The sequence below is a fragment of the Lynx rufus genome, unplaced genomic scaffold, assembly GCF_022079265.1.
Source record: "Lynx rufus isolate CCGP_SWC_20201006 ecotype Redwood Valley unplaced genomic scaffold, mLynRuf1.p SCAF_24, whole genome shotgun sequence".
NCBI classification, from domain to species: domain Eukaryota; kingdom Metazoa; phylum Chordata; class Mammalia; order Carnivora; family Felidae; genus Lynx; species Lynx rufus.
The window spans coordinates 14502714-14528949 of NW_025814839.1; the positions used below are offsets into that span (position 1 = coordinate 14502714).

The following is a 26236-nucleotide window of genomic DNA, read 5'->3' on the forward strand; positions in this document are numbered from 1 at the left end:
AATACCAGACAGTGAGGACCCAGGTCCAGAGAGGAGCTCAAACATTATATAAGAGTCCATGGGGAGCCAAGAGCAGTGGACTTCTGTGTTGCTGATGGCTGATGTGGTCCATGCAAGAAAAGTAAGCATAGAGATATGGCAGAGGATGGTCTATCTGGATTCTGCTGTTTGTATCTCCTCTTCTGCAATATTCTCTGGCAATTCTGGCTGAGAGTAAAACTACTCCTCAAAATAAAAATGAGGATGACTTCTGCGGGTTCCTCTCCAACAAACCCAAAACAATGATGGTCCCAAAGATGGTTGATTCAGGACAAAAAATGTTAAACCCAAATAACCAGAGAGCAAATTTATGACTGAATAAAGCAATTTATTGAGCATTGATTGGGTGCTGGCAGAAAGGCTGGGATGATCCTGGTCTCAGGGAAGTCCCTCCTGGAGGTCCTGTGGCTCTAGGCCTTATTGGGTGGGTGGGGGTCTTGTGACCTAAGAGCACTCTGCAGGGACCACTCTCTTTTCCAGGTGCTCCCCTCATGCGTGACCTGGCAGGTGTAGCTGCTTCTAGATTTCTACTGGTCAGGTGACAGGCTCAGGAAACTGCTGGCCGCGTACTTGTTGCTCTGTTTGGAGGGCTTGGTGGTCTCCACACCCTGGGTGACAGGGTTGCCGTCTGCCTTCCAGGCCACCATCAAGCCACTGGGGTAGAAGTCACTGATGAGGCACACCAGGGTGGCCTTGTTGGCACTGAGCTCTTCAGAGGAGGGTGGGAAGAGTGTGACCGAGGGGACCGACTTGGGCTGACCTGTGGGGCGGGGGAGAGGCAGTAAGTCAGAGATCAGGTGTCCATGGCTGAAGCTCCTATCTCAGTCCTGATGTGGGGAACAGCTCTGTCATGTCCATGGCTCAAGTGCCCCAGCTGGCTGAGTTCAGGTCAGCCATGGGTAGGGTCACTCACCTTCTGTTGGAATGAATCTGACTGCCACATTCAGTAGTGTCTGGGTCCCTCCATGGCCTCAGACTCTCTCCAGGTCACATGTCCTCCTAATCCACACAGTCCTCCCCTGGGACTTGGTGGCACTGGCACTGAGACCTGCTTTCCCTTGTGAATCTGTCTGCCCTTGGATGTTGGTATCACTGCCATAATGCCAAGTCACTTACCCAGTTTCTGTATAGCTGGTCTGTCCTTGTTGCAGGGCTGTGTTCCCATTTGAAAAGTAGGTTTCCTGCCCCCAGAGCCCCTCACACCATCACTGCAGCCTCCCAACAGGGACCCTCCCTGGGGATGCTGAGTGGGTAAGAAGTGGGAGTCCCTGGAGTTGGATTCCGGGGAGTCCTGTAGATGGAGGGTTTGTAGGTAAGGTGAATTTTCAGTTCTGAGGGATCTCCCTGTTCTGTGAATTGATGCTGGGGACTCTGACTGCCATGTCTGGAAGCCTGGCAGTCAGTGTCCCTATCACCTGTCCGTATCAGGGGACTCTGGCCCCATATATCTGCTCATGGCTCTTTCCTGCTGTGGTGGGCCATGAAGGAATGTACCTGTGCTGCCTGAGTGTCTTGACTGAAGGATACGGTCCTGAGACCTGTCCTGTTTCTGGTGTCCTGTCTGTGCCTATGGAGGTGGAAGGCCCCAGCACCAGGACCCCTTTTCCCCTGCCGTTCTCCCTTAATCCTTGACCCCCTTGTCCCACTTCCTCCTCCGTGTCTCCTAGTACCCAGACCAAGGCTCTCCTCACTGTGATTCAGGAAGTCCTCTGCCTGGGACACCCTGAGGATGGAACCCAGTGCCTGAGCCATCCCCAAAATCCACATCCCATGGCCCCTCTGGCAGCCCAAACCCCAGTCATATGCACTTCATCCCTCAATTCTCGGACTCTTTGAGCCCAGATACCCTGAATGGGGAGGCGACCATCCCCGAGTCTAGAGGACAAGGTTCCCATGAGGAGAGAGCTGGAGCCACAGTGAGGTCTGAATTCAGGTCTAGATCAGGAACAGTTTACAGGGATGGTCCCCTGTAGCCCTGACCAGACAACTGACAAGTCAGGACTGGTGGAGGCTATGAGGGGCAGATAAAAGAGGCAAAACTTACAGACCCCCCAGACCTTCAGCCTAAGCCCAGGTCACAGTAGAAAGCACAATAGCCTGAAATTGTACACTGGATCTGAAAGAGGAGGAAAAGGGGGAAAACTCACCAAGGACAGTCAGACGGGTCCCTCTACCGAAAATAGGACACCGTGACACATCCTGGAACACAAACCCTCTGTCAGTCCCTCCACCCCTGACCCAGGCCAACCTGTAGCTGCCCAGGAGACCCAAAGCCCAGCCTCCTTGTTGCAGGTGCTGGCTGGGCAGATGGGTGGGTGATGGGGATAATCGCTGGTGACCTGGATTTTCAGTTCCATGGAGGGTTCAGATTCCATCCATCCTCAGTCATGGGGAGGGGTGGAGAGACCCTCTTTAGGTATGGCATCAGAATTCAGCTAACACCATGCTTAGGAAGGTGCTGTGTGCTTTCCTCAGTCTGTGTCAGGATGTCATTGTAGAAGGGGTGAGCAGGGGTGTTTCAGCACAGAGGTGATGGAGCTGGGAGCCAGCCCTTTGCAGAGTTGGGACTCATGGGGAAGGTCCTGGATGTATCACTACATCGTCCACACAGGAAACAGTGGAGGTTTGGGGTCAGGAATGGAAAGTGTTGAGAGGAGACTCATGTTTCCCCCCAACACTTAGATCCTTCTATAGGGTCCTGAGCTCCTGAATCCCTGCCTTTGGCTGGTTCTTCTAGAAGGTGGCATGATCACTGTTTAGTCTCTGTCCTTAGCCCCATGAGGAGAGTTGTCATGCCATAGAGGTATGTGGGCTGAATGTAAGCTGGATAGACCTGGTGGGTCCATCGTGCTTGGGGAGGCATGCACTGGGTCCAACAATTTCGCCCTGAGCTGATGTGTGGGAGTCTGTGCTGGTCCCTTGAACTGACTGAGAATCACGCATGCCCCCACGTACAGGAGCATCACTAGCACAGGGTGGCCCCACCACACAGGACACATACTGGTTCCCTACACTGGACCATGACTTTGTGAGGGTCTCTTTTACCCAGGGCCCTGGCCTGCATCCAGGCCCAGGGATGTTACCTGCAGAGCTCACACAGGAGACACACAGGTCTGGCATCCTTTCTGTGACACAGTTGCACACTAAGCCAGCACTCCTGCTGTCTTTCCTGATTTGCTCTCACTTCATCTCTCAACTCCCTCTCACCAGCTCATGAGGTTGCTTGTCTCACTCCACCTAGACCCCAATCTGCAGGGCCTTCTATTGTCACTGGTTGGTGTTGAAGCTTCTATAGGGACTAAGTTTTCTTTATTCATGTCCCATCCTGGGACGTAGTGCAACATCTTCTACCCCAGGTTGTCTTGATGCTTCCATGGAGATGTTCACCATGGCAGTGTTATAAATGAACCAATGGTTCTGTGATCATCATGTGTGTGCATGTATATTTCTGTTTATTGGTACCTGTGTGTGTGCTTGTGTATGTTATGATCAGATCCCACACTGAGATCCTAAGAAGATGAGTCAGTTGAGAAACCTGTCAGCAGCCCATTCCCAAAATGGGAGCCTTGATTTATGACATAGAGGCCCCAGGCAGGTTACATAAGCACAAGTGGGTTTATGGGTTGGCCTGGCCTCAACAGGTCCTAGAGAGCATAGCTGGTGTCTGTCTCCCAGAGAACTTAGATGCAAGTGGGAACCAAGAGACACTGTTGTGTGGAGGTGCCAGCAATGGGAGTGTGGGTGTGAGTGACCAGCGTCCAGACAGAAGGTCCTTCAGTAAGTGTTGCAGGGAGTTGGTGGTGGTGGGGGGAGACATGTGATTGTTCCTGGGGTAGGAACAGAGGTTCTCATAAGGAAGGGAGGAAGCTCTAGGCTGGTATGATGGGGAATGTTCACATGGGGTAGGAAACCAGGGAAAACATGGCATTGAGTCGGGGTCCAGAAAAAGAGAAGAATGGACACATAAGAGGGGGCAGGTTGTAGACAATGTGGCGCCAGGTACAGGGAGAAGCTCAGGATTATCCTAGAAATCATGGGGACCCAAGATCAGTGAGGGCAGCTGTGACTGGCAGTGGACATGGTTCACACAAGAAGCAAAGTATGCAGACATTGTGGTGGATAGTTTCTCCTGTTTCCGCTGATTGTATCTCCTGCTGAGGAATATTCTCAGACAATTTTGGCTGAGAGTTAAACTACCCCTTAAAAAAACATGAGGAAGCCAATCTTTCTGTGGACTCCTTTCCCAAGGGCCAAAAGAGTGATTTCCCCCCCTAAAGATGGTTGAGCTCAGAACACAAAAAGTTAACTCTAAAAGACCAGAAAGCATGATTTCTGATTGAGTAAGAGACATTTTATTGAGCAATTATTGGGTGCTGGGAGAAGGGCTGGGATGGTCTTGGTACAAGGGGAATCCTTCCTGGAGGTTCAATGGCTGCACATCCCCTTGGGTGGGTGTGGGTCTCAGGCACCTAAGAGCACTCTGCAGGGACCACTCTCTTCTCCACGGTGCTCCCCTCATGCGTGACCTGGCAGGTGTAGCTGCTTCTAGATTTCCACTGGTCAGGTGATAGGCTCAGGTAGCTGCTGGCCGCGTACTTGTTGTTGCTCTGTTTGGAGGGCTTGGTGGTCTCCACACCCTGGGTGACAGGGTTGCCGTCTGCCTTCCAGGCCACCGTCAAGCCGCTGGGGTAGAAGTCACTGATGAGGCACACCAGGGTGGCCTTGTTGGCACTGAGCTCCTCACTGGAGGGTGGGAAGAGTGTGACCGAGGGGGCCGACTTGGGCTGACCTGTGGGGCAGGGGAGAGGCAGTAAGTCAGAGATCAGGTGTCCCTGGCTGCAGCTCCTATCTCAGTCCTGATGTGGGGAACAGCTCTGTCATGTCCATGGCCTGGGTCTCAAGGGCTCCAGCTGGCTGAGTTCAGGTCAGCCATGGGTAGGGTCACTCACCTTCTGTTGGAATGAATCTGACTGCCACATTCAGTAGTGTCTGGGTCCCTCCATGGCCTCAGACTCTCTCCAGGTCACATGTCCTCCTAATCCACACAGTCCTCCCCTGGGACTTGGTGGCACTGGCACTGAGACCTGCTTTCCCTTGTGAATCTGTCTGCCCTTGGATGTTGGTATCACTGCCATAATGCCAAGTCACTTACCCAGTTTCTGTATAGCTGGTCTGTCCTTGTTGCAGGGCTGTGTTCCCATTTGAAAAGTAGGTTTCCTGCCCCCAGAGCCCCTCACACCATCATTGCAGCCTTGCCCACCTCCCAATAGGGACCCCCCGCTGGCGATTCTGAGTGGGTAAGAAGTAGGAGTTCTTAAAGCTGGATTCCAGGGAGTCTTCAGGTGTAGACTGGAGAGTTTTCAGGTGAGGTGAATTTTCAGTTTTGAGGTCAGGCCATGTCTGTTCTGAAGGGTCTCCCTATTCTGTGAGGTTTTCTGGTGGGTCTGTCTAAACACTTACTGTTTCTGGAAGCCTGGCAGTCACTGCCCCTGTCACCTCTCCCTATCAGGGGACTCTGACCCCATGTATCTGCTCACAGAGCTCTCTTGCTGTGGCATGCTGTGAAGGGATGTACCCCTGCTGGCTGAGTGTCCTGACAGGACACTTTCCTGAGACTTGTCCTGATCTTGGTGTCCTTGCTGTTCCTCTAGAGGTGGAAGGTCCCTGAACCCTGGGACCATTCTCTTCTGACGACCTCCCTCCCCCAGACCCCCTTGTCCCATTTCCACCTCCATGTCTCCAAGTCCCCAGACCAATGCTCTGCTCGCTGTGCTTCAGGCAGCCCTCCAGCTGGGACGAGCTGAAGACAGAATGCTATGCCTGAGCCGTCCCCAGAATCCTTCCCACACCCCACAGCCCTGCTTGCAGCCCGAGTGCCCCACTTCCTTGCCTTCACCCCTCTCTTCTCCTCAGACTCTTAGAACCCAGCTTTAATGATGAGCTATGTCTATTTTGAAGGGTCTCCCTGTTCTGTGAAGTTTACTGGGGGTCTGTCTGTCTTCAGATTGCTGAGTGCCTGGCAAGTCCTGTCCCTGTCACCTGTCCGTATCTCAAGATCCTGACCCCACATATCTATCTGCTCATGAGGCTTTCCTGTGGTGGTGAAGGCATTTACCTTTGTTGCCTGAGTGTCCTGAGACCTTTCCTGTGCTGAGGTCCTGACTGTCCCTGTGGAGGTGGAATGTCCCAGGACCCAGGGCCCACCTCTGCTCTGATGTCCACCCTTCTTCCTTGACCCCTTGTCCCACTTCCTCCTTCATGCCTCCAAGTTCCCAGACCAAGGCTCTCCTCACTGTGCTTCAGGCAGTCCTCTGCCTGGGACGCCCTGAGGAGGAACCCGGTGCCTGAGCCATCCCCAGAATCCTTCCCACACCCCACGTTCCCTCTGGCAGCATGAACCCCCAGTCACTTGCCCTTCACCCTCAATTCTCATCAGACTCTTGGAGCCCAGAGACCCTGAGTGGAGAGCTGACCATCCTGAGTCCAGAGGATTAGGTTCCCATAGGGAGAGAGCTGGAGCCATGGTGAGGTCTGAGTTCAGGTCTCTTGAGATCAGGAAGGGTTCATGGGAATGGTCCCCTGTAGCCCTGACCACCATCTGACAAGATGGGACCGGTTAGAGGTGATGAGGAGCAGACAAAAGAGGCAAAACTTACAGACGCCACGGACCGTTGGCCTGATCCCAGGTCACAAAAGAAAGCAGAGAAAAATAGCCCCAAATTGCATACTGGATCCGAAAGAGGATGGAAAGTGGGAGACTTACCGAGGACGGTCAGATGGGTCCCTCCGCCGAACACAATACACTGTGACACAGCCTGGAACACAAACCCTCTGTCAGCCCCTCCACCCCTGACCCAGGCCCACCTGCAGCTGTACGGGAAGCCCAAAGCCCAGCCTCCTTGTCACGGGTGCTGGCTGGGCAGATGGGTGGGTGACAGGGGTGACCCCTGGGGACCTGGAATTTCAGTTCCATGGAGGGTTCAGATTCCATCCATCCTCAGTCATGGGGAGGGGTTGAGACACCTCCTCTAGATATTGCATCGGAATTCCCAAGTAACGCCATCCTTAGGAAGGGGCTGTGTTCTCTCCTCAGTCTGTATCAGGATGTCATTGTGAAAGGGGTGAGCAGGGCTGTTTTAGCACAGAGGTGATGGAACTGTGAGCCCTTTGCAGACTTGGGACTCATGCGGAGGGTCCTAGATATGCCATCACATCCTCAGCACAGGAAACCATGGAGGATTGGGGTCAGGATAGGGAAGTGTTGAGAGGAGAATCATGTTTCCCCAGCACTTAGATCCCTCTCTAGGGTTCTGATCTCCTGAATTGCTGCCTTTGTCTGGTTCTTCTAGTGTCATCACTGTTTACTCCCTGTCCTGAGCCCCATGAGGGCAGCTATCATGGTGTAGGGGTGTGTGGGCTGAATATAAGCTGGTTAGACCTGGTGGGCACCTGGTGGTTTGGGAGGCTGTCACTATGTCCTACAATTTCGCCCTCAGCCGGAGTGTTGGAATCTGTGCCTGACCCTTGAAGTGAGTGAGAATCACACATCGTCCATGTACAGGAGCATCACTGGCACAGGGTCATCTCACCAAGCAGGACACACATACCATACCTCTGCACTGGACCTTCACATTGTGAGGAGGGTCCCTGACACCCAGGGCCTTCACCTGCATCCTGGCCTAGGGACGTCACCTGCAGAGCTCACACTGGGGACACACAGGCCTGGCATCCTTCTTTCTATGAAACATTAGCACATTGTCATGCTGAGCCAGAACTATGACTGTCTTCCTTGACTTTTGATTAGTGTGTAAACACCCTCCCAGCAGCTCATGAAGTTGCTTGTCTCTCTCCAGCCTTGAGTAGAATCCCTGGGACCTTCTATTGCTACTGGCTGGCTCTGGTAGGGATGACAGAGATGGAGTTGTCTTTGTTCATGTCATATCCTGGCTCCCTGTGCAACAACTTTTGTCTCAGCTCCTCCTGATCTTTCCATAAACATGCCCACCATGGCAGTGTTATAAATGGACCAATGGCTCTGTGATCATCATGTGTGTGCATGTATGTTTCTGTTCATTGATACCTGTGTGTATACTTGTGTGTGTTATGATCAGATCCCACACTGAGCTCCTAAGTAGATAGATGAGTCAGTTGAGAAACCTGTCAGCAGCCTATTTCCAGAATCTGATCCTTGATTTATAACAGAGGCCCCAGGTGGGTTATTGAAACACAAGTGGTGGGCTCTTGGCTTGGCTTGGACTTGGAGGGGTCCCAGAGAGTATAGCTGGAGTCTGTGTCCCAGAGACCTTGGTTGCAAGTATGAACTAAGAGACACTGGGAGGGGGAGGTGCCAGCAATGGGAGTGTGGGTGTGAGTAACCTGCATCCAGGCAGATAGTCCTGTAGTAAGTGTGACAGGGAGTCAGTCGAGGGGGAACATGGGATTGTCCCTGGGGAGGTAGGAACAGGGGTTCTCATAAGGAAAGGAGATGGCTCTAGGCTGCTATGATGGGGAATGTCCACATGGGGTAGGAAACGAAGGAAAATGTGGCACTGAGTGGGGGCCTATAGGAAGAGGAGAGTGGGAATGTTCAGAGGAGGGCTTCTTGTAGACTGTGAGGTGCAAGGTCCAGGGAGAAATTCAGGAATTATCTAAGAAATCGTGGGGACCTGATATCAGGCAGGGCAGCTAGGACTGGAAGTAGACATGGTTCACACAAGAATGAAAGCTAGAGACATTGTGGAGGATGGTCTCTTTAATTTCTGCTGTTTTGATGTGCTGTTCAGGAGAATTCCCTGGCAATTCTGGCTGAGAGCAAAACAACGCCTCATGAAACATGAGGACGCCTTCTGCGGGCTTCTTTCCCAAGGCCAAAAGAATCATGTCCCCCCCCCCCACCTTAAGATGGTTGAATTCTGGACCAAAATGTTAAACCCTAATTACCAGACAGTCTGAATTCTGATTGAATAAAAGACATTTTATTGAGCATTGACTGGGTGCTGGGAGAAGGGCTGGGATGATTCTGGTGCAAGGGGAATCCTTCCTGGAGGTCCTGTGGCTCTAAGCCCTTTGAGTGGGTAGGGGGTACCATGACCTAAGAGCACTCTGTGGGGACCACTGTTTTCTCCACGTTGCTCCCCTCATGTGTGACCTGGCAGGTGTAGCTGCTACGAGATTTCCACTGGTCTGGTGACAGGTTCAGGTAGCTGCTGGCCGCGTACTTGTTGTTGCTCTGTTTGGAGGGCTTGGTGGTCTCCACGCCCTGGGTGATGGGGGTGCTGTCTGCCTTCCAGGCACCATCAAGCCGCTGGGGTAGAAGTCACTGGTGAGGCATACCAGGGTGGCCTTGTTGGTGCTGAGCTCCTCAGAGGAGGGTGGGAAGAGGGTAACTGAGGGCTAGGACTTGGGCTGACCTGTGGGGTGGGTGAGGGGCAGGAGTTCAGAGGTTAAGCATCAACTGTGGGCTCTCTTACCCTCGGTCTTCTTTGTGGTACAAGTTCCTGAGCATCCATTCAGGTCCCCAGTTCCCACTGTGTATCTGCATATCCATGTTGAGGCAGTTGGGGGGGGGGTAGGTTAAGGTGTTTCTCAATCATCTCCCCATCTGTGCTGGGAAGTTTTGAGGGGCATTCCTGTCACCACCCCTCCCAACATTCTCCTGGAACCTTTCCTTCCACACAGACAATGAACTCTCACTGTCCTGCTCCTGCCTCCTGTGACATTTTGACAGTGTCTGTCTCGGCTCTACATTTGTCTGTCTGTGGCCAGGGTTATGATGTGAGCTCTCTCACCTCCCATTGACTCGTCCCGTGGACCATTCTGTCCTGACACTGTTGTGCTGGGAATGTCAGGGTCTTGGGCTAAAGGGTCTGTTTTTACCCAGATGTGTCTCTCCTGGGCCGTCCCTGATGGGGTAGGATCCTTGCTGATCATACAGATTCTGTCTGACTGGCCTTGTGTCTCTCTCATTCCATTGTCTTTCTGCAGCCTCGTCCCCCATCTCCTGCAAATTTGTTTAGCATTAAAACCTTCAGTCCAAAGATTCTGCCTCTCTTTGGGGCAGGAAGTATGTCCTACAGACACTTCAGTGTCCACCTTGTTCTCACATCCGGTCATTCTGTGACCCTTTCTTTGGCACCTTCTCTTTCTTCCATCGTCCTCCTCCTTGCTGGTTTCCCTGAGTCCCCTGGCCAGCTCAGGGCTCTGAGCTTCCCCAAGAGGCCTGGGGGAACAGCTCCATCCCTGCACCATTGCTGGCCCTGGATCCTGAATGCCAGAGCTCTGGGCCCTGCCCTGAACCTCTGACCTGTGTGTCCTCAGACATGGCCCTGAGGGTGCTGTGTGCCTGTAAATTCTCCACATGGTTACCCCCACAATGTTCCCTGTTCTCTCTTCCCTTTTAGATGGGGACCTTAGTGACTCCCAGAGACAAAGGTGGACTGACATGAGGCCAGAAAGGAGAGGAAGGAACAGAGCACATTTAGGACCCAGTATGACCCTGGCAGACAGAGAGTGGAGTCTGTAGGTCATCCCATCCCCTGCCTCTGGGGATAGAGGTAAAGTTCTGATGGTACATGGGAGGAAGAGGAAGGCCCCAGGCTCTGGGGTCCTGGGTGAAAGCATGACAATAGGCTTAGGGAAGACACAGAAATGAACAGAAAAAGGAGAAACTTGTTCAAACCTCTGGGAGAGCAGGGAAGGAAGGAGAAGATGAGACTCACCTAGTACAGTCAGCTGGGTTCCATCGCCAAACACCCAACACTGTGATATAGTCTCATACAAAATCCCTGGCACAGGTCAGCCCTGCCCCACCCCTTACCCCCCCACCTGCAGCTGTGTTGGAGGAAGTGAGGGCACTGCTCCAGGCTGGTTGTGTCTGCTCAGCGGGGGGGCCACACATCCCCCATTCCTAGCAGATAACAAGACCAATGTCCCCACATGAAAGGCAACAGGATCCTTGCAAGCAATTCTTCCAAAGGAAGTTGGTAACTGATCTGCTGTTTCTACTTACTATCTCCTATGGATTGGGGTGAGTTTGTGGAGGTCTTTTGTGTCATTGTGAGTCAGGTTCCATGGAAATAAACCGGACATCCCTTCTCTGTAAGTTCAAACAATCCTAATTCCTTGGTGAGACCATGAGTTGAAGGCAGTGCATGTCCCCTCACTCACAAACCTCCCTTTCCAGGGAGAAGCAGGTTGGCCTATGGTATAGGCCATTGGAAACTTCCTGTATCCCCTACTGTCACATATGGGGGCTCAGCCTTATCTTCCCAGGAATGTCCTAGTTTGGGACAGTCCTATGTGAAGTCTGTCCTGGTCCTGTGGGACATGCCAGCCTGTGTCAATGTGACCTTTGGAGTACCCCAGAGATACCCCAATCTGGTCTCATGTTGGGGAGGGTCTGGTGTGTGACTGCTGCTTTCCTTCTTTCAAAGGTCTTAAATGCCACCTGACACTAAATGGAACTGGCATCAGTGACTGATTTCAGGCCTGGGGTGGGTAGGCACAGAAGAGATGAGAAAAGATAGTATGTGGTCCATCAGAAAGCAGGAGCTGTAGAGCTCACCTGGGGTCATGTGAGTGTACCAGAAGCTACCTGAAGAGATCCCACTGGACCAATGTCCATATGTGTAGCCACATTGCCATCATGCCTAGGGGCCTACCCTGGTGCCACCCCCTAAGCCCGTCAGGTCAAGCCCAGAGTGCACCAGGTCAGCAGACAATAATGCTTCAGCAGGGGAAAATGGAGGGAGAAGGTCATCATTCTGTAAACTGGGGAACAGGAGGGGAAAGTTTATATTTCTTTGTCATAATATATGAAGGTCGCTGTGGGGAGAATAAAGAGCAGATGAAGGCACTCTCCTCATGGGCACATTGTAGCCTTCACGGGAGAAGGAAGACAGAAATGAAATATTCTCATGATGCATCCTTCCCATTTGATTGATGGTGTCATTGAACATCAAGGCAGCTAATGCTACCTAAAAAGATCCACTTGACTGAGGTCCTTTGATGCAAAGTGACCAACAGTCTTGGGAAGTGATTTTGCCAAGTCCAAGCTGGACCTCCTGAAGCTTCTGAGCCAGATGCCCTTTGCAGGAAGAGGAGGCGGAGAGAATGGTTCGGGTACAGCTATGGGAGGCTGTGGCTGCATCCCCGCCGTGGGAGAGTCCCAGGACCAACAGCCCTTCCTAGAAGGAAGGACGCAAGCCATTGCCAGGACCCAAGCCACTTCCTTGGAAGGAAAAGTAGAGGGGTTGGATAGATTCTTACACACCCAACAGACCTGAAGACACATCCACCAATCACAGTGTCAAATGTTACTCAATACTCATAAAAATAAGGAAGTAAGAACACCACCAGCAGCATCAAAAATAAAACTTCATGAATTCACTTATGACACCTATGAGGCTTTTTGATGAGAAATGGACTATTGTCTTGCTATTAAGAAGTTCCGATGGTTTCTGCTTAGATTTGATGATGATGTTGTAGTTGTAGCTCAGGTCCTGTCTTTCCAGTTCACAAATGAATTGTATACAGAACAAATGGTACGATCTTGAATTTGCTTCAAAATGCTGCATAAGGGAAGACCTCAGACTAGGTCACCTGGGACTCTGGCACCTAGTTGATAGGAACATGGGGTTTCTCCCTTGCCTTCTGTCTCTTCAGTTTGTGGAGTTCATAATGAACACTTAAAACAATGAATAGAGGAGTTTGTCTAGGGGTGGCAGTGGCTATGGATAGGGGGGGAGGTGGGTATTATGTCATTCTCCCCAGCAGGACCATTGGAATGAGGGAGGCCTGAGTGGTCCCTTGTTCCTTTGGGGTCTTAGTTTTCCCATCTGTGGAATGGGTTCATGCAGATGCTGATCCCAAAGTTTCTGTTATCTCCTAGGTAGATTTGGGGACTGTTGGCTGCTAAAAATCTCCTTGGGGGCCCCTGTCTCTGACCCACTGTTGCCCTGGAGCATGCTATCCTTGGAGGATCTGTCCCTGGGCATTCCTGCCCACAAGCAAGTCTGGTGAAGGCAGCTCCCAGACCCTGATGAGCTGAAGGCTCAGGGTATCTGTCCAACCTAGGACTGGAGGACTGGCAGAGTGAGTGTGGCCTGCACCTCTGAGAGGCTGACATGAGTGCCTCAGGCCCTGTAGTGAGTGTATCCATGACACAAAGCTACAGGTGCACTATGTACACGGCCATGGTTTTGCAGGCTGGAAGAATTCTCAGGGCCTGGTGTCCGGGGTTGCTGCAAACTCTGGGAAACTTGGCCTTGCCATGGGCCTCTGGCTGGTCTGACCTCCCTTAACTCTACTCCTGAATTTGAAATGACTCTGTCTTTTGGACAATTACTGGCAGCCCTTTGTGTGGCTGAGATGGTACCCTTTCCTATTCACCCTGTTCTCCCGTGACCCCCACACAGGTTATGAAGTCTGATATCATCTGCTCCATCCATACCCCACACATAACTAATGTGTCAGGTGTCCAGACTTTCATGACTGAGGTCTCAGGCAGTGCCAGGGTGACGCTAAGCCTCACTGACCACACACAAATCTGAACAGACCCATTGTCCCCAGGACCCTCCTTGTTTCTGCCTGATCCCCACTGGGACCCCAGTCTGTCTCACTGGGCCCATCTCCATTCCCATGGGGACAAGGACTGCAACCGTTGAGTTGGGACCATTTGTTCTTCAGGCCATGGCTGACAAGCACACATGGAAAGTGGGTAAATAGGTTCTCACTTGACAAGTCTATCCCTAATTACTGAGGCTTACCCAGAGTTACGTGGAACAGTGAATGCACACCAGATATGTCAGTGATATGTGCTAAGGTCTTTATTGAGCACAAGTAGAAATAGGGAGGGCGTGTGACCTGCCTGGTCTGAGCTGCTCCAGGGGTTGGTTCTCAGGGCTACACAGTGGGCTGGGGAAGGGGTGTCTGGTGAGGAAGGCCCCCATCCCGGAAGCCTTGGGAACCTAAGAGCACTCTGCAGGGACCACACTCTTCTCCACGGTGCTCCCCTCGTGCGTGACCTGGCAGGTGAATCTGCCGCGAGATTTCCACTGGTTCGGTGACAGGCTCAGGTAGCTGCTGGCCGCGTACTTGTTGTTGCTCTGTTTGGAGGGCTTGGTGGTCTCCACGCCCTGGGTGACGGGGGTGCCATCTGCCTTCCAGGCCACCGTCAAGCCACTGGGGTAGAAGTCACTGATGAGGCACACCAGGGTGGCCTTGTTGGCGCTGAGCTCCTCATTGGAGGGTGGGAAGAGTGTGACCGAGGGGGCCGACTTGGGCTGACCTGTGGGGTGGGGAGGGGCATGAGTCACAGATCAGGTGTCCATGGCTGAAGCTCCTACCTCAGTCCTGATGTGGGGAACAGCTCTGTCATGTCCATGGCTTGGGTCTCAAGGGCTCCAGCTGGCTGAGTTCAGGTCAGCCATGGGTAGGGTCACTCACCTTCTGTTGGAATGAATCTGACTGCCACATTCAGTAGTGTGTGGGTCCCTCCATGGCCTCAGACTCTCTCCCGGTCACATGTCCTCCTAATCCACACAGTCCTCCCCCTGGGACTTGGTGGCACTGGCTCTGAGACCTGCTTTCCCTTGTGATTCTGTCTGTCATGGACGTTGGCATCACTGCCATATCTGCCAGGTCCCTTACCTGGTTACCCTGTATCTAGTCTGTCCTTGTTGCAGGGCTGTGTTCCCATTTGAAAAGTAGGTTTCCTGCCCCCAGAGCCCCTCACACCATCATTGCAGCCTTGCCCACCTCCCAACAGGACCCCCACCCCCGACCCCGGGGATGCTGAGTGGGTAAGAAATGGGAGTTCCTGGAGCTGGATTACAGGGAGTCTTGTAAGATGGAGAGTTTTCAGGTGAGGTGAATTTTCAGTTTTGAGGTTAGGCCATGTCTGTTCTGAAGGGTCTCCCTGTTCTGTGAAGTTTATTTGGGTGTCTGTCTGTTTACCATTTCTGGAAGGCTGGCAGTCAACGTCCCTGTCACCTGTCCCTATCAGCGGACTCTGATCCATGTATCTGCTCATGGACCACACCCACACCTCCCTTAGAGGACACTCTCCTGAGACCTGTTCTGATCTTGGTGTCCTTACTGTTCCTCTAGAGGTGGGAAGTCCCAGTACCCTTGGGCCCTTCTCTTCTGACAACCTGCCTCCTCTTTCACCCCCTTGTCCCACTTCCACCTCCATGTCCCCAAGTCCCGAGACCAATGCTCTGCTCTCTGTGCTCCAGGCAGCCCTCCAGCTGGGACGAGCCAAAGACAGAATACTATGCCTGAATGTCCCCAGTATCCTTCTCACACCCCGTGGCCCTGCTAGCAGCCCAAGCTCCCCACTTCTTTGCCTTCACCCCTCAATTCTCCTTGGACTCGCGGAACCCAATTTTAAGGATGGGCTATGTCTGTTCTGAAGGGTCTCCCTGTTCTGTGAAGTTTACTGGGGGTCTGTCCATCGTTAGATTTCTGAGGTCTTGGCAAGACCTGTCACCTTTTCCTACCTGGAGACCCTGGCCCAACGTATCTATCTGCTCAGGAGGCTTTCCTGCGGTGGTGAAGGCATTTACTTTGCTGCCTGAGTGTCCTGAGACTGTCCTGTTGCTGGCTTCCTGAGTGTCCCTATGGAGGTGGAAGGCCCAGAACCCACGGCCCCCTTCTCCTGTGATGTCCTTCCTTTCTTCCTGACCCCCTTGTCCCACTTCCTTCTCCATGTCTCCAAGTACCGAGACCAAGGCTGTCCTCACTGTTCATCAGGCAGTTCTCTGCCTTGGATCCCCCAAGGATGGAAACCGGTGCCCGAGCCATCCCCAGAATCCTTCCCACACCTCACGGTCCCTCTGGCAGCAGGAACCCCTACTCATTTGCCCTTCACCCTCAATTCTCCTCGGACTCTTGGAGCCCAGAGACATTGAGTGGTGAGCTGACCATCCCTGAGTCCAGAGGAGAAGATTTCCTTGGGGAGAGAGCTGGAGTCACAGTGAGGCCTGAGTTCAGGTCTAGATTAGGAAGGGCTCACGGGGACGTCCCCTGTAGCCCTGAGCACTTCTGACAATATGGGGCCAGTGGAGGAGATAAGGGGCAGATAAAAGAGGCAAAACTTACAGACCCCACAGACCTTCAGCCCGAGCCCAGGTCACAATAGAAAGCAGAAGAAAATCACCTGAAATTGTATACTGGAGCCAAAAGAGGAGGAAAGGGGAGACTCACCGAGGACGGTCAGATGGGTCCCTCCGCCGAACAAAGCACACTGTGACACAGCCTGGAACACAAACCCTCTGTCAACCCCTCCACCCCTGACCCAGGCCCACCTGCAGCTGCACGGGAGGCCCAAAGCCCAGCCTTCTTGTCACGGGTGCTGGTCAGGCAGATGGGTGGGTGATGGGGTTGACCCCTGGGGACCTGGAATCAGTTCCATGGAGGGTTCAGAATCCATCTATCCTCAGTCATGGGGAGGGGATGGAGAGATGCTCTTTAGGTATGGCATCAGAATTCAGCTAACACCATGCTTAGGAAGGTGCTCTGTGCTCTCCTCAGTCTGTGTCGGGATGTCATTGTAGAAGGGGTGAGCAGGGGTGTTTCAGCACAGAGGTGATGGAGCTGGGAGCCCTTTGCAGAGTTGGGACTCATGGGGAGGCTCCTGGATATGCCACTACGTCATCTGCAGGGGAAGCAGTGGAGGTTTGGGGTCAGGAATGGAAAGTATTGGGAGGAGAATCACGTTTCCCCCAGCACTTAGATCTCTCTCTTAGCCCCGATGTCCCGAATCGCTGCCTTTGCTGGTTCTTTAGGAAGGTAGCATGGTCACTGTTTAGTCCCTATCCTGAGCTGTGAGGGCAACTGTCATGGTATAGGGAGATGTGGGCTGAATATAAGCTGGATAGACGTGTTGGGCCCCTGGTGTGTGTGGATGCAGCCACTACATCCTACAGTTTTGCCCTGAGTGGAAATGTCGGAGTCTGTGCCTAGCCTTGAACTGACTGAGAATCACACATGGCCCACATACAGGAGCATCACTAGCACAGGGTTCCCCCACCAAGCTGGAAAACATACTGTACCTCTGCACTGGACCTTCACGTTGTGAGGAGGCTCTCTGACACCTATGGCCTTCTCCTGCATCCTTGCCTTGGTATGTCACCTGCAGAGCTCACAATAGGGGACACACAGGTCTGGCATCCTTCTTTCTTTGTCACATTGGCGCACTGAGCTAGAACTCTGACTGGCTTCCTCGATCTGCTCTCGATGAGTGCGTAAACACCCTTCCAGCTTCTCATGAGGTTTCTTGTCTCACTCCAGCACAAATAGAATCCCTGGAGCCTTCTATTGCTAGTGGCTGGCTCTGGTAGGGATGACAGAGATGGAATTGTCTCTGTTCATGTCATATCCTGGCTCCCTGTGCAGCACCTTCTACCCCAGCTCCTCCTGATCTTTCCATAGAGATGCCCACCATGGCAGTGTTGTAAATGGACCAGTGTCTCTGTGATCATCATGAGTGTGCATGTATGTTTCTGTTTGTTGGGACCTGTGTGTGTGCTTGTGTGTGTGTTATGATCAGATACTACACTGAACTCCTAAGTAGATGAGTCAGTTGAGAAACCTGTCAACAGCGCATTTCCAGAATCTGAGTCTTGATTTATAACAGACACCCTAGGCAGGTTAACGAAAGACCAATGATGGGCTCATGGGTTGGCCTGGCCTCGGAGGGGTCCCAGAAAGCAAAGCTGGAGTCTGTTTCCCAGAGAACTTGGATGTAGTGTGAACCAAGAGACACTGGTGGGGTGAGATGCCAGCAGTGGGAGTGTGGGTGTGAGTGACCAGTGCCCAGGCAGGGGCTCCTACAGTGAGTGTGACAGGGAGTCTGTGGGCGGAGGACAGTCAGTGTTCCTGGGGAGGTAGGAGCAGGTGTTCTCATGAGAGAGGGAGGAGGCTCTAGGTTGTGACAATTGGGAATGTCCACATGGGGTAGGAAACCAGGGAAAAGCTGGCACTGAGTGGGGGTCTATAGGAAGAGGAGAGTGGGAATATTCAGAGGAGGGCTTCTTGTAGATGGTGAGGTGCCAGGTCCAGGGAGAAACTGAGGAATTATCCAAGAAATCCAGGGGATCTGGTATCAGTGAGGGAAGCTATGACTGGCAGTGGGCATGGTTAACACAAGAAGGAAAGCTAGAGACATTGTGGAGGATGGTCTCTTTAATTTCTGTTGTTTTGATCTCCTGTTCAGGAGTATTGTGTGACAATTCTGGCTGAGAGCAAAATAACCCCTCATGAAACATGAGAACGCCTTCACTGGGCTCTTTTCCCAAGGCCTAAAGAATCCTGTTTTCCCCCAAAGATGGTTGAGTTCTGGACTGAAATGTTAAGCCCAAATTACCAGACAGCCTGAATTCTGATTGAATAAAGAACATTTTATTGAGCATGATTGGGTGCTGGGAGGAGGGCTGGGATGATCCTGGTGCAAGGGGAATCCTTCCTGGAGGTCCTGTGGCTCTCAGCCCTTTGAGTGGGTAGGGGATGTCTTGACCTAAGAGCGCTCCTCAGGGACCACATTCTTCTCCATGGTGTTCCCCTTGTGCGTGAACTGGCAGGTGAATCTGCTGTGAGATTTTTACTTGTCAGGCAACAACCTCAGGTAGCTGCTGGCTGCATACTTGTTGTTCTGTTTGGAGGGGTTGGTGGTTTCCACGTCCTGTGTGATGGGGGTGCCGTCTGCCTTCCAGGCCACTGTCAAGCAGTTGGGGTAGAAGTCACTGATGAGGCACACCACGGTGGCCTTGTTATTGCTGAGCTCCTCAGGGGAGGGTGGGCTGAGGGTAACTGAGGGCGAGGACTTGGGCTGACCTGTGGGGTGGGGGAGGGACAGGAGGTCAGAAGCTCAGCTTCCACGTTTGGGGTCACTTCACTTGACATCGGCCTTCATGTGGGTACAGGTACCTGAACATTCAGTCAGGCCTCCAGTTCCCCTTCTGTGTCCATGTGAATCCATGTCGGGGTGGGTGGGTGGGTTAAGGTGTTATTCAATCATCTCCCCACTTTTGCTGGGAACCTTTGAGGTGGATTCCTATCACCACCCATCCCAAGACTCTTCTGAGATCTTCCTTCCACAGAGACATCTAACTCTCACTGTCCTGTTCCTGCCTCCTCTGACTTTTGACAGTGTCTGTCTCAGCTCTACTTTTGTCCTCTGTGGCCGGGGCTATTACGTGAGCTCTCTGACCTCCTATTGGCTCATCCTGTGGACCATTCTATCTTGAGTCTTGTGTGAGTTCTTTGCCCTAAGGGTCTGTTTTTACCCAGATGTGTCTCTCCTGGGCTGTCCCTGATGGGGTAGGATCCTTGCTGATCATACAGAGTGTGTCTGCGTGGCCTTGCATCACTCTCAATCCATAGCCCTCTGCAGCCCCAGTCCCCATGTCCTGCAAATTAGTCATTTCACTAGAGCTTTCATGCCATAGATTCTCCTGTGTTTGTTGCAGATGTGTGTCCTGCAGGGACTCAAGAGTCCACTCATGTCTCACATCTTCTCATTCCATGACTCTTTCTCTGGCATCTACTCCTACAAGCTCCATCCTGCCTCTGGCAAGTTTGTCTGAGTCCCCAGGCCAACTCTAATGGCCACTCCATAAGGTCTGGGGGGAGCTCTACCTGCACCACTGCTGACTCTGGACCCTGATCCCCAGGCTCTGCCCTGTACCTTGTCGTTTGTGTCCTCAGCCTTGGCTCTGAGGGTGCATGGCCCAGTAAATACTCCACATGGTCCCCTCCTCAATGCTCCCTGTTATCTCTTCCCTTTTATGTGAGGACACTTAGTGACTCCCAGAGACAAAGGTTGTCCAATAGGAGGTCTTACAAGGGTGGACAGAAAAGAGCACATGTGGGACCCTGGATGACCTGGCGGACACACAGATGAGTTTTTAGCTCATCCCGACCATCCTCTGCCTCTCAGGTGGTAGGGGAGGGGCTGTGATGACCAAAGAAGCAAGCAGTACATTCTGTAGAGGGAGGGAAGGAGATCAGGGTCCCGGGGACTGGGGTCCCAGATGAACGAGTGACCAAGTTGAGAAAAGACACAGAAAGAAAAAAAATAGCAGAAAATTTCCCAAATATGTGGGGGAGCAGGGAAGGAGGGAGAATGTGAGATTCACCTAGGACCGTCAGCCAGGTCCCTCTGCCAAAAACAAAACACTGGGATACAGCGTAATACTAAAACCACCACGTGGAATCCGTCCCCAAACCCCTAGACCTCCGCCTGCAGCTGTGATGGAGGAAGGGGGGCACTGCTCCATGCTGGTGTCTGCTCAGTGGGAGAAAAAGGTCTTCCACCACTAGCAGATAACAGGTTTAAGGTCCCCAAGTGTGCAGCCAGAGGATGGTTGGAGTCAATTCTTCTAGAAGAAGTTGGTATCTCATCTGCTGTTTCTACCTGTGTCTCCTGGGATTTGAATGAGTTGTGGAGGGCCTCTGTGTCACCATGAGTAAGGATTTATAGAATGAAGAGGAAATCCCTTCTGTGTTTGTTCAAACAATCCTAATTCCTTGGAGAGACCATGAGGTGAGGGCAGAGGGTGGATCTTCCCTCCCACACCTTGCTCTGCAGGGAACAGCAGGTGGGCCTGTGTGTATAGGCCACTGGAAACTTCCTATGCCCCCAACCATCACTTCATAGAGCTCAGCCTTATTTTCCAAGGGGATGTCCTTGTTTGGGACTGTCCCATGTGAAGTCTGTCCTGGTCCTGTGGGATATGCCAGCCTGTTTCCAGGTGACTTTGGGAACAGCCCAAGCCAAACCCTTATCTAGTCCCATATTGGAAAGGATCTGCTGTGACTGTTGCTCTGCTTCATTCAAGGGGCTTAAATGCTGTCTGCCACGTAACGGAACTGGTATCAGTGACCACTTTCAGGCCTGGGGCGGGTAGGCACAAGTGAAATAGAATATGTTGTCCATCAGATAGCAGGAGATATAGAGATCACCTGGGGTCTTGTGAGTGTACCCAAGAGCCACCTGAAGAGGCTCCGACTGGACTAATGTCCATAGATGCAACTACATTTCCATGTGTATAGTGGACAACCCAATGCATTCCACCAGCCTGTCTGGTCAATCCCAGCATGTACCAGGTCACCAAATAGAAATGAGTCAGCAGGGGAGGGTGGAGAGAGCCGGTCATCATCCTGTGAAGTAGGGAAGAGCAGGGAACAGTGCACATTTCTTCTTTTCCCTGCACATGAAAGGCACTCCCCACCTGGGTATGTGGCAGCCCTCCCAGGAGAAGGAGGACAGAAATGAAATATTGCCATGATGCGCCCTTTCCATCTGATGGACGGAGTCATTGAACATCAAAGCAGCTAGTTCTACCTAAAAATGTCCACTTGATGTGGGTCCTTTGATGCAAAGTAGCCCACTGTCCAGGGAGGTGATTCTGACGTTGTACAAACTGGACCTCCTGAAGGATCTGATGCCAGAAGCCCTTGGCAGGATGAGGAAACAGAGAGGATGGCTCAGATACAACTCTGGGAGGCTGTGGCAGCATTCCTACTATGGGAGAGTCCCAGCACCAGCCGCTCAGCCCCTTAGTCCCTTCCTTGCAAGGAAAAGTAGAGTGATGGGGGATTCTTACAGACCCAACAGTCCTGAAGACACCCGACCCCCGCAATTACAGTGTCAAATGATTTTCAGTACTCAGAAAGAGAAAAGGAAATACCCCCAAATAACAACAACATCAGCAGTGTAATTCCATGAATTCACTTGTGAAACTTTGAGGTCTTCAATGATGAGTATTTTGGTTGTTAAGGATTTACTCACAGTTTCTACATCGGTTTGATCATGCTACTTTAGTTTCTCTTTAGGCCTTTATCTTCTGGTACACAGATGAAATCGTTATTGAGAAAAAGATATGATATCTGGAATTTGTTTCCAAATATTGCATAAGAGAGCAATTATTTTGTTGTTGTGTTTACATCATCAGGAAATTGATAGATTGGGACCTGGCTGCTGGGAACATGGAGATATTCTTACTCCTCTGTCTCCCTATTTTGGTGTTTTCATTTTTCCTTAATGCACATTTGGAAGAAACTTATAAGAAGAGATGATTAGTGTGGGGCAGTACCTGATGTGGGGTGATTTTGGCATTCTACAGAAGGGTCATGGACATGAGGTAGACCTGGGTGGCCTTCTCCCTCATTTAGGCCTTAGCAATTGGATCCATGACATGTGGCCAGCAGGTGCTGTGGGATACTACCATCCCTAATTTTCCTTCTTCCTCTTAGGTTTCTCAAGGGTAGGAGTGGCTGGGATAAAACTCTAAGGAGTCCCATGTCTGCCCCATTATGATCTCAGAACTTCTGGGCTTTGTAGGCTCTGTCCCTAGGCTGACCTGTCTCCCTTGCAGGTCTGGTGAAGGCAACTCCTTGACTCTGAATACCTGGACACATAGACAGGGGGCTGGTTGTGCCTGCTTCTCTTTGAGACTGACCTTGCCTGCTTCAGTGACCTGGGCGTGAGTGTGTCCCTGATACCTGGTCATGGGTGCCCTCGGGATTCAGCCATAGTGAGTGAAGGATGCTCGAGCCTAGGGGGATCTGCAGGCCCTGAATACCTGGGGAAGGTCCCTGATTTTGCTGTAGCCCTTAGGCCACACTCACTCTGCTTGAGCTGGTCTGCACCAGCTGAACTATACTCCTGAATTCGAATTTTCTCCCTCTCTTTTGGAAAATCATTGGATACCCATTATGTGCCCAGGATTGTGTCTTTTGTCATTTACTCAGTTCTCCATGTCCCTACCACATACAGGGTCATATCATCGACTTCATCTTTAACCTAACCATAAAGTAACTCTCCTTGATCTCAGTTGAGATGATGAGACTCTTCATGATTGAGGTCCCAGCCTCCTGTTAGGGTCTCTTTGAGCCTGACCTTGACCCAGGCCCATCAGAACATAGACTGGTTGTCCTTGTGCCTTATCTTGACCTCAAGTTTCAGATACTAGTGTGGGTGAACACTACTGTCTTGAAGAGTGTTCCAGGGCTTCCTGAGTTGGTTGGGAGAGTCAAGTAGTTTAGGGAAGGGATAGGCTACAAGATGTGAAACTGTTTCCCCGTAGGCCTTCTTAGCGTCTTTACTCACCTAACATGAATTGTGAGTTTGAAAAATGTACTTCTAATGTATTGTTCAAAGCTTTCCATGGCTTCCTGCTAAGGTGCCAACCATGGACCTCTCATTTGGTAGTCGCTATCCCCTCTGGGTCACCCTGTCTGGAACCAGGAAGTTCACCTCTGTTCCTAAAGACCACTGTTTCTGCTCAAGGACCTCGTTCCTCCTTATTGTTGCTTCTACCCACTTCTGGCTCCTGGGACCCTCCTTGTTCCTCCCTGACGCCCTATGGGGACCCCTGGTCCTTCTCACTCAGTTTTTCTCCCTTTCCAGGTGGCAAAGACTGCATCCTGGGGGGCTGGTATGGCAGGACTATTTTCTACTCTGGGTCACACCCAGGGGGATAGAGAGTCAATGGAGTCCTTTTAGGGTTAGTTGGGTGGATGGCGGTTAGTTAGAATCTCATACCATTACTGTCCCTTCTCTTAATTACTAAACCTTTAACCCAGACATAACAGACAGAGATTCACATCAGAAATGTTGAATGATAAACGATAAGTTCTTTATTGAGCACAAATAGAAACCGGGAGGGTGTGTGACCTTCCTGGTCTGAGCTGATCCAGGAGTTGGCTCTCAGGGGTACATGGTGAGCTGGGGAAGGTGTATCTGGGTGAGGAAGGGCCTCCATCCCTGACAGTCTCGGGGACCTAAGAACACTCTGCGGGGACCACACTCTTCTCCACAGTGCTCCCCTCGTGCGTGACCTGGCAGGTGAATCTGCCGCGAGATTTCCACTGGTTCGGTGACAGGCTCAGGTAGCTGCTGGCCGCGTACTTGTTGTTGCTCTGTTTGGAGGGCTTGGTGGTTTCCACGCCCTGGGTGACGGGGGTGCCATCTTCCTTCCAGGCTACCGTCAAACCGCTGGGGTAGAAGTCACTGATGAGGCACACCAGGGTGGCCTTGTTGGCGCTGAGCTCCTCATTGGAGGGCGGGAAGAGCGTGACTGAGGGGGCCGACTTGGGCTGACCTGTCGGAAGGGGGAGAGGCTGTAAGTCAGAGATCAGGTGTCCATGGCTGAAGTTCCTACCTCAGTCCTGATAAGAGGAACAGCTCTGTCATATCCATGGCTTGGGGCTCATGTGGCCCCAGCTGGCTGAGTTCAGGTCAGCCATGGGTAGAGTCACTCACCTTCTTTTGAAATGAATCTGACTGCCAGAATCTGACCCAATGTCTGGGTCCCTCATGGACTCAGACACTCTCCAGGTCACATGTCCTCCCATCCACAGAGTCCTCCACTGGGGCTTGGTAGCACTGGTTGTGAGACCAGCGTTCCCTTGTAAATCTGTGTGTCCTAGATGTTTGTGCCACTGCCATTATCCCCCAGGTTGCTTACCTGGTTCCCCAATAGCCAGTCTTCCTGGTTGCAGGGCTGTGTTCCCATTTGAAAAGTAGGTTTCCTGCCCCCAGAGCCCCTCACACCATCATTGCAGCCTTGCCCACCTCCCAACAGGGACCCCCGCTGGCAATTCTGAGTGGGTAAGAAGTAGGAGTTCTTAAAGCTGGATTCCAGGGAGTCTTCAGGTGTAGACTGGAGAGTTTTCAGGTGAGGTGAATTTTCAGTTTTGAGGTCAGGCCGTGTCTGTTCTGAAGGGTCTCCCTATTCTGTGAGGTTTTCTGGTGGGTCTGTCTAAACACTTACTGTTTCTGGAAGCCTGGCAGTCACTGCCCCTGTCACCTCTCCCTATCAGGGGACTCTGACCCCATGTATCTGCTCACAGAGCTCTCTTGCTGTGGCATGCTGTGAAGGGATGTACCCCTGCTGGCTGAGTGTCCTGACAGGACACTTTCCTGAGACTTGTCCTGATCTTGGTGTCCTTGCTGTCCCTCTAGAGGTGGAAGGTCCCTGAACCCTGGGACCATTCTCTTCTGACGACCTCCCTCCCCCAGACCCCCTTGTCCCATTTCCACCTCCATGTCTCCAAGTCCCCAGACCAATGCTCTGCTCGCTGTGCTTCAGGCAGCCCTCCAGCGGGGACGAGCTGAAGACAGAATGCTATGCCTGAGCCGTCCCCAGAATCCTTCCCACACCCCACAGCCCTGCTTGCAGCCCGAGTGCCCCACTTCCTTGCCTTCACCCCTCTCTTCTCCTCAGACTCTTAGAACCCAGCTTTAATGATGAACTATGTCTATTTTGAAGGGTCTCCCTGTTCTGTGAAGTTTACTGGGGGTCTGTCTGTCTTCAGATTGCTGAGTGCCTGGCAAGTCCTGTCCCTGTCACCTGTCCGTATCTCGAGATCCTGACCCCACATATCTATCTGCTCATGAGGCTTTCCTGTGGTGGTGAAGGCATTTACCTTTGTTGCCTGAGTCTCCTGACATCTGTCCTATTGCTAGTGTCCTGAGTGTCCCTGTCGAGGTAGAAGGTCCCAGCACCCAGGGCCCCTTTCTGCTCTGATGTCATCCCTTCCTCCTTGACCCCCTTGTCCCCCTTCCTCTTCTATGTCCAAGTTTTCAGACCAAGGCTCTCCTCACTGTGCTTCAGGCACTCCTCTGCCTGGGACCTCCCGAGGATGGAACCAGTGCCTGAGCCGTCCCCAGAATACTTCCCACACCCCATGGTCCCTCTGGCAGCATGAACACCCATTCACTTGCCCTTTACTCCTCATTCTCCTCAGGCTCTTTGAGCCCAGAAACTCTGAGTGGGGAGCCCACCATCCCTGAGTCCAGAGGAGAAGGTTCCCATGGGGAGAAAGCTGGAGCCACAGTGAGGCATGAGTTCAGGTCTAGATCAGGAATGGTTAATGGGGATGGTCCCCTATAGCCCTGACCACACATCGACAAGATGGGACCAGTGGAGGCGATGAGGGGTAGACAAAAGAGGCAAAATTTACAGACCCCACAGACCTTCAGCCTAAGCCCAGGTCACAATAGAAAGCAGAGAAAAATAGCCTGAAACTATACACTGCATCCAAAAGAGGAGGGAAAAGGGGAGACTCACCGAGGACGGTCAGATGGGTCCCTCCGCCGAAAATAGGACACTGTGATACAGCCTTGAACATAAACCCTCTGTCAGCCCCTCCACCGCTGACCCAGGCCCACCTGCAGCTGCACGGGAGA

The 26236-nt window shown here is 52.2% G+C and overlaps 3 pseudogenes and 3 gene segments (V, D, J or C); all 6 read right to left on the reverse strand.

The window, feature by feature from the left end:
• Nucleotides 1–483: 483 nt before the first annotated feature.
• LOC124518495 (immunoglobulin lambda constant 6-like) lies at nucleotides 484–2396 on the reverse strand (annotated as a pseudogene).
• Nucleotides 2397–4368: 1972 nt separating this feature from the next.
• The window catches only part of LOC124518350 (immunoglobulin lambda-1 light chain-like), a 677956-nt gene continuing 656088 nt past the window's right edge, over nucleotides 4369–26236 (reverse strand). The window contains 2 exon segments of the V gene segment in view: nucleotides 4369–4828; nucleotides 6803–6840. Of these exon segments, the coding sequence occupies nucleotides 4509–4828; nucleotides 6803–6840 (358 nt within the window).
• LOC124518465 (immunoglobulin lambda constant 3-like) lies at nucleotides 8993–13679 on the reverse strand (annotated as a pseudogene).
• LOC124518466 (immunoglobulin lambda constant 6-like) lies at nucleotides 13844–17154 on the reverse strand. The segment is given in 3 exon segments: nucleotides 13844–14326; nucleotides 16246–16377; nucleotides 17094–17154. Coding segments are annotated over 3 exon segments (513 nt in total).
• On the reverse strand, nucleotides 18557–22825 carry LOC124518467 (immunoglobulin lambda constant 3-like; annotated as a pseudogene).
• Nucleotides 23660–26194, reverse strand: LOC124518359 (immunoglobulin lambda constant 6-like). The segment is given in 2 exon segments: nucleotides 23660–24146; nucleotides 26118–26194. Coding segments are annotated over 2 exon segments (381 nt in total).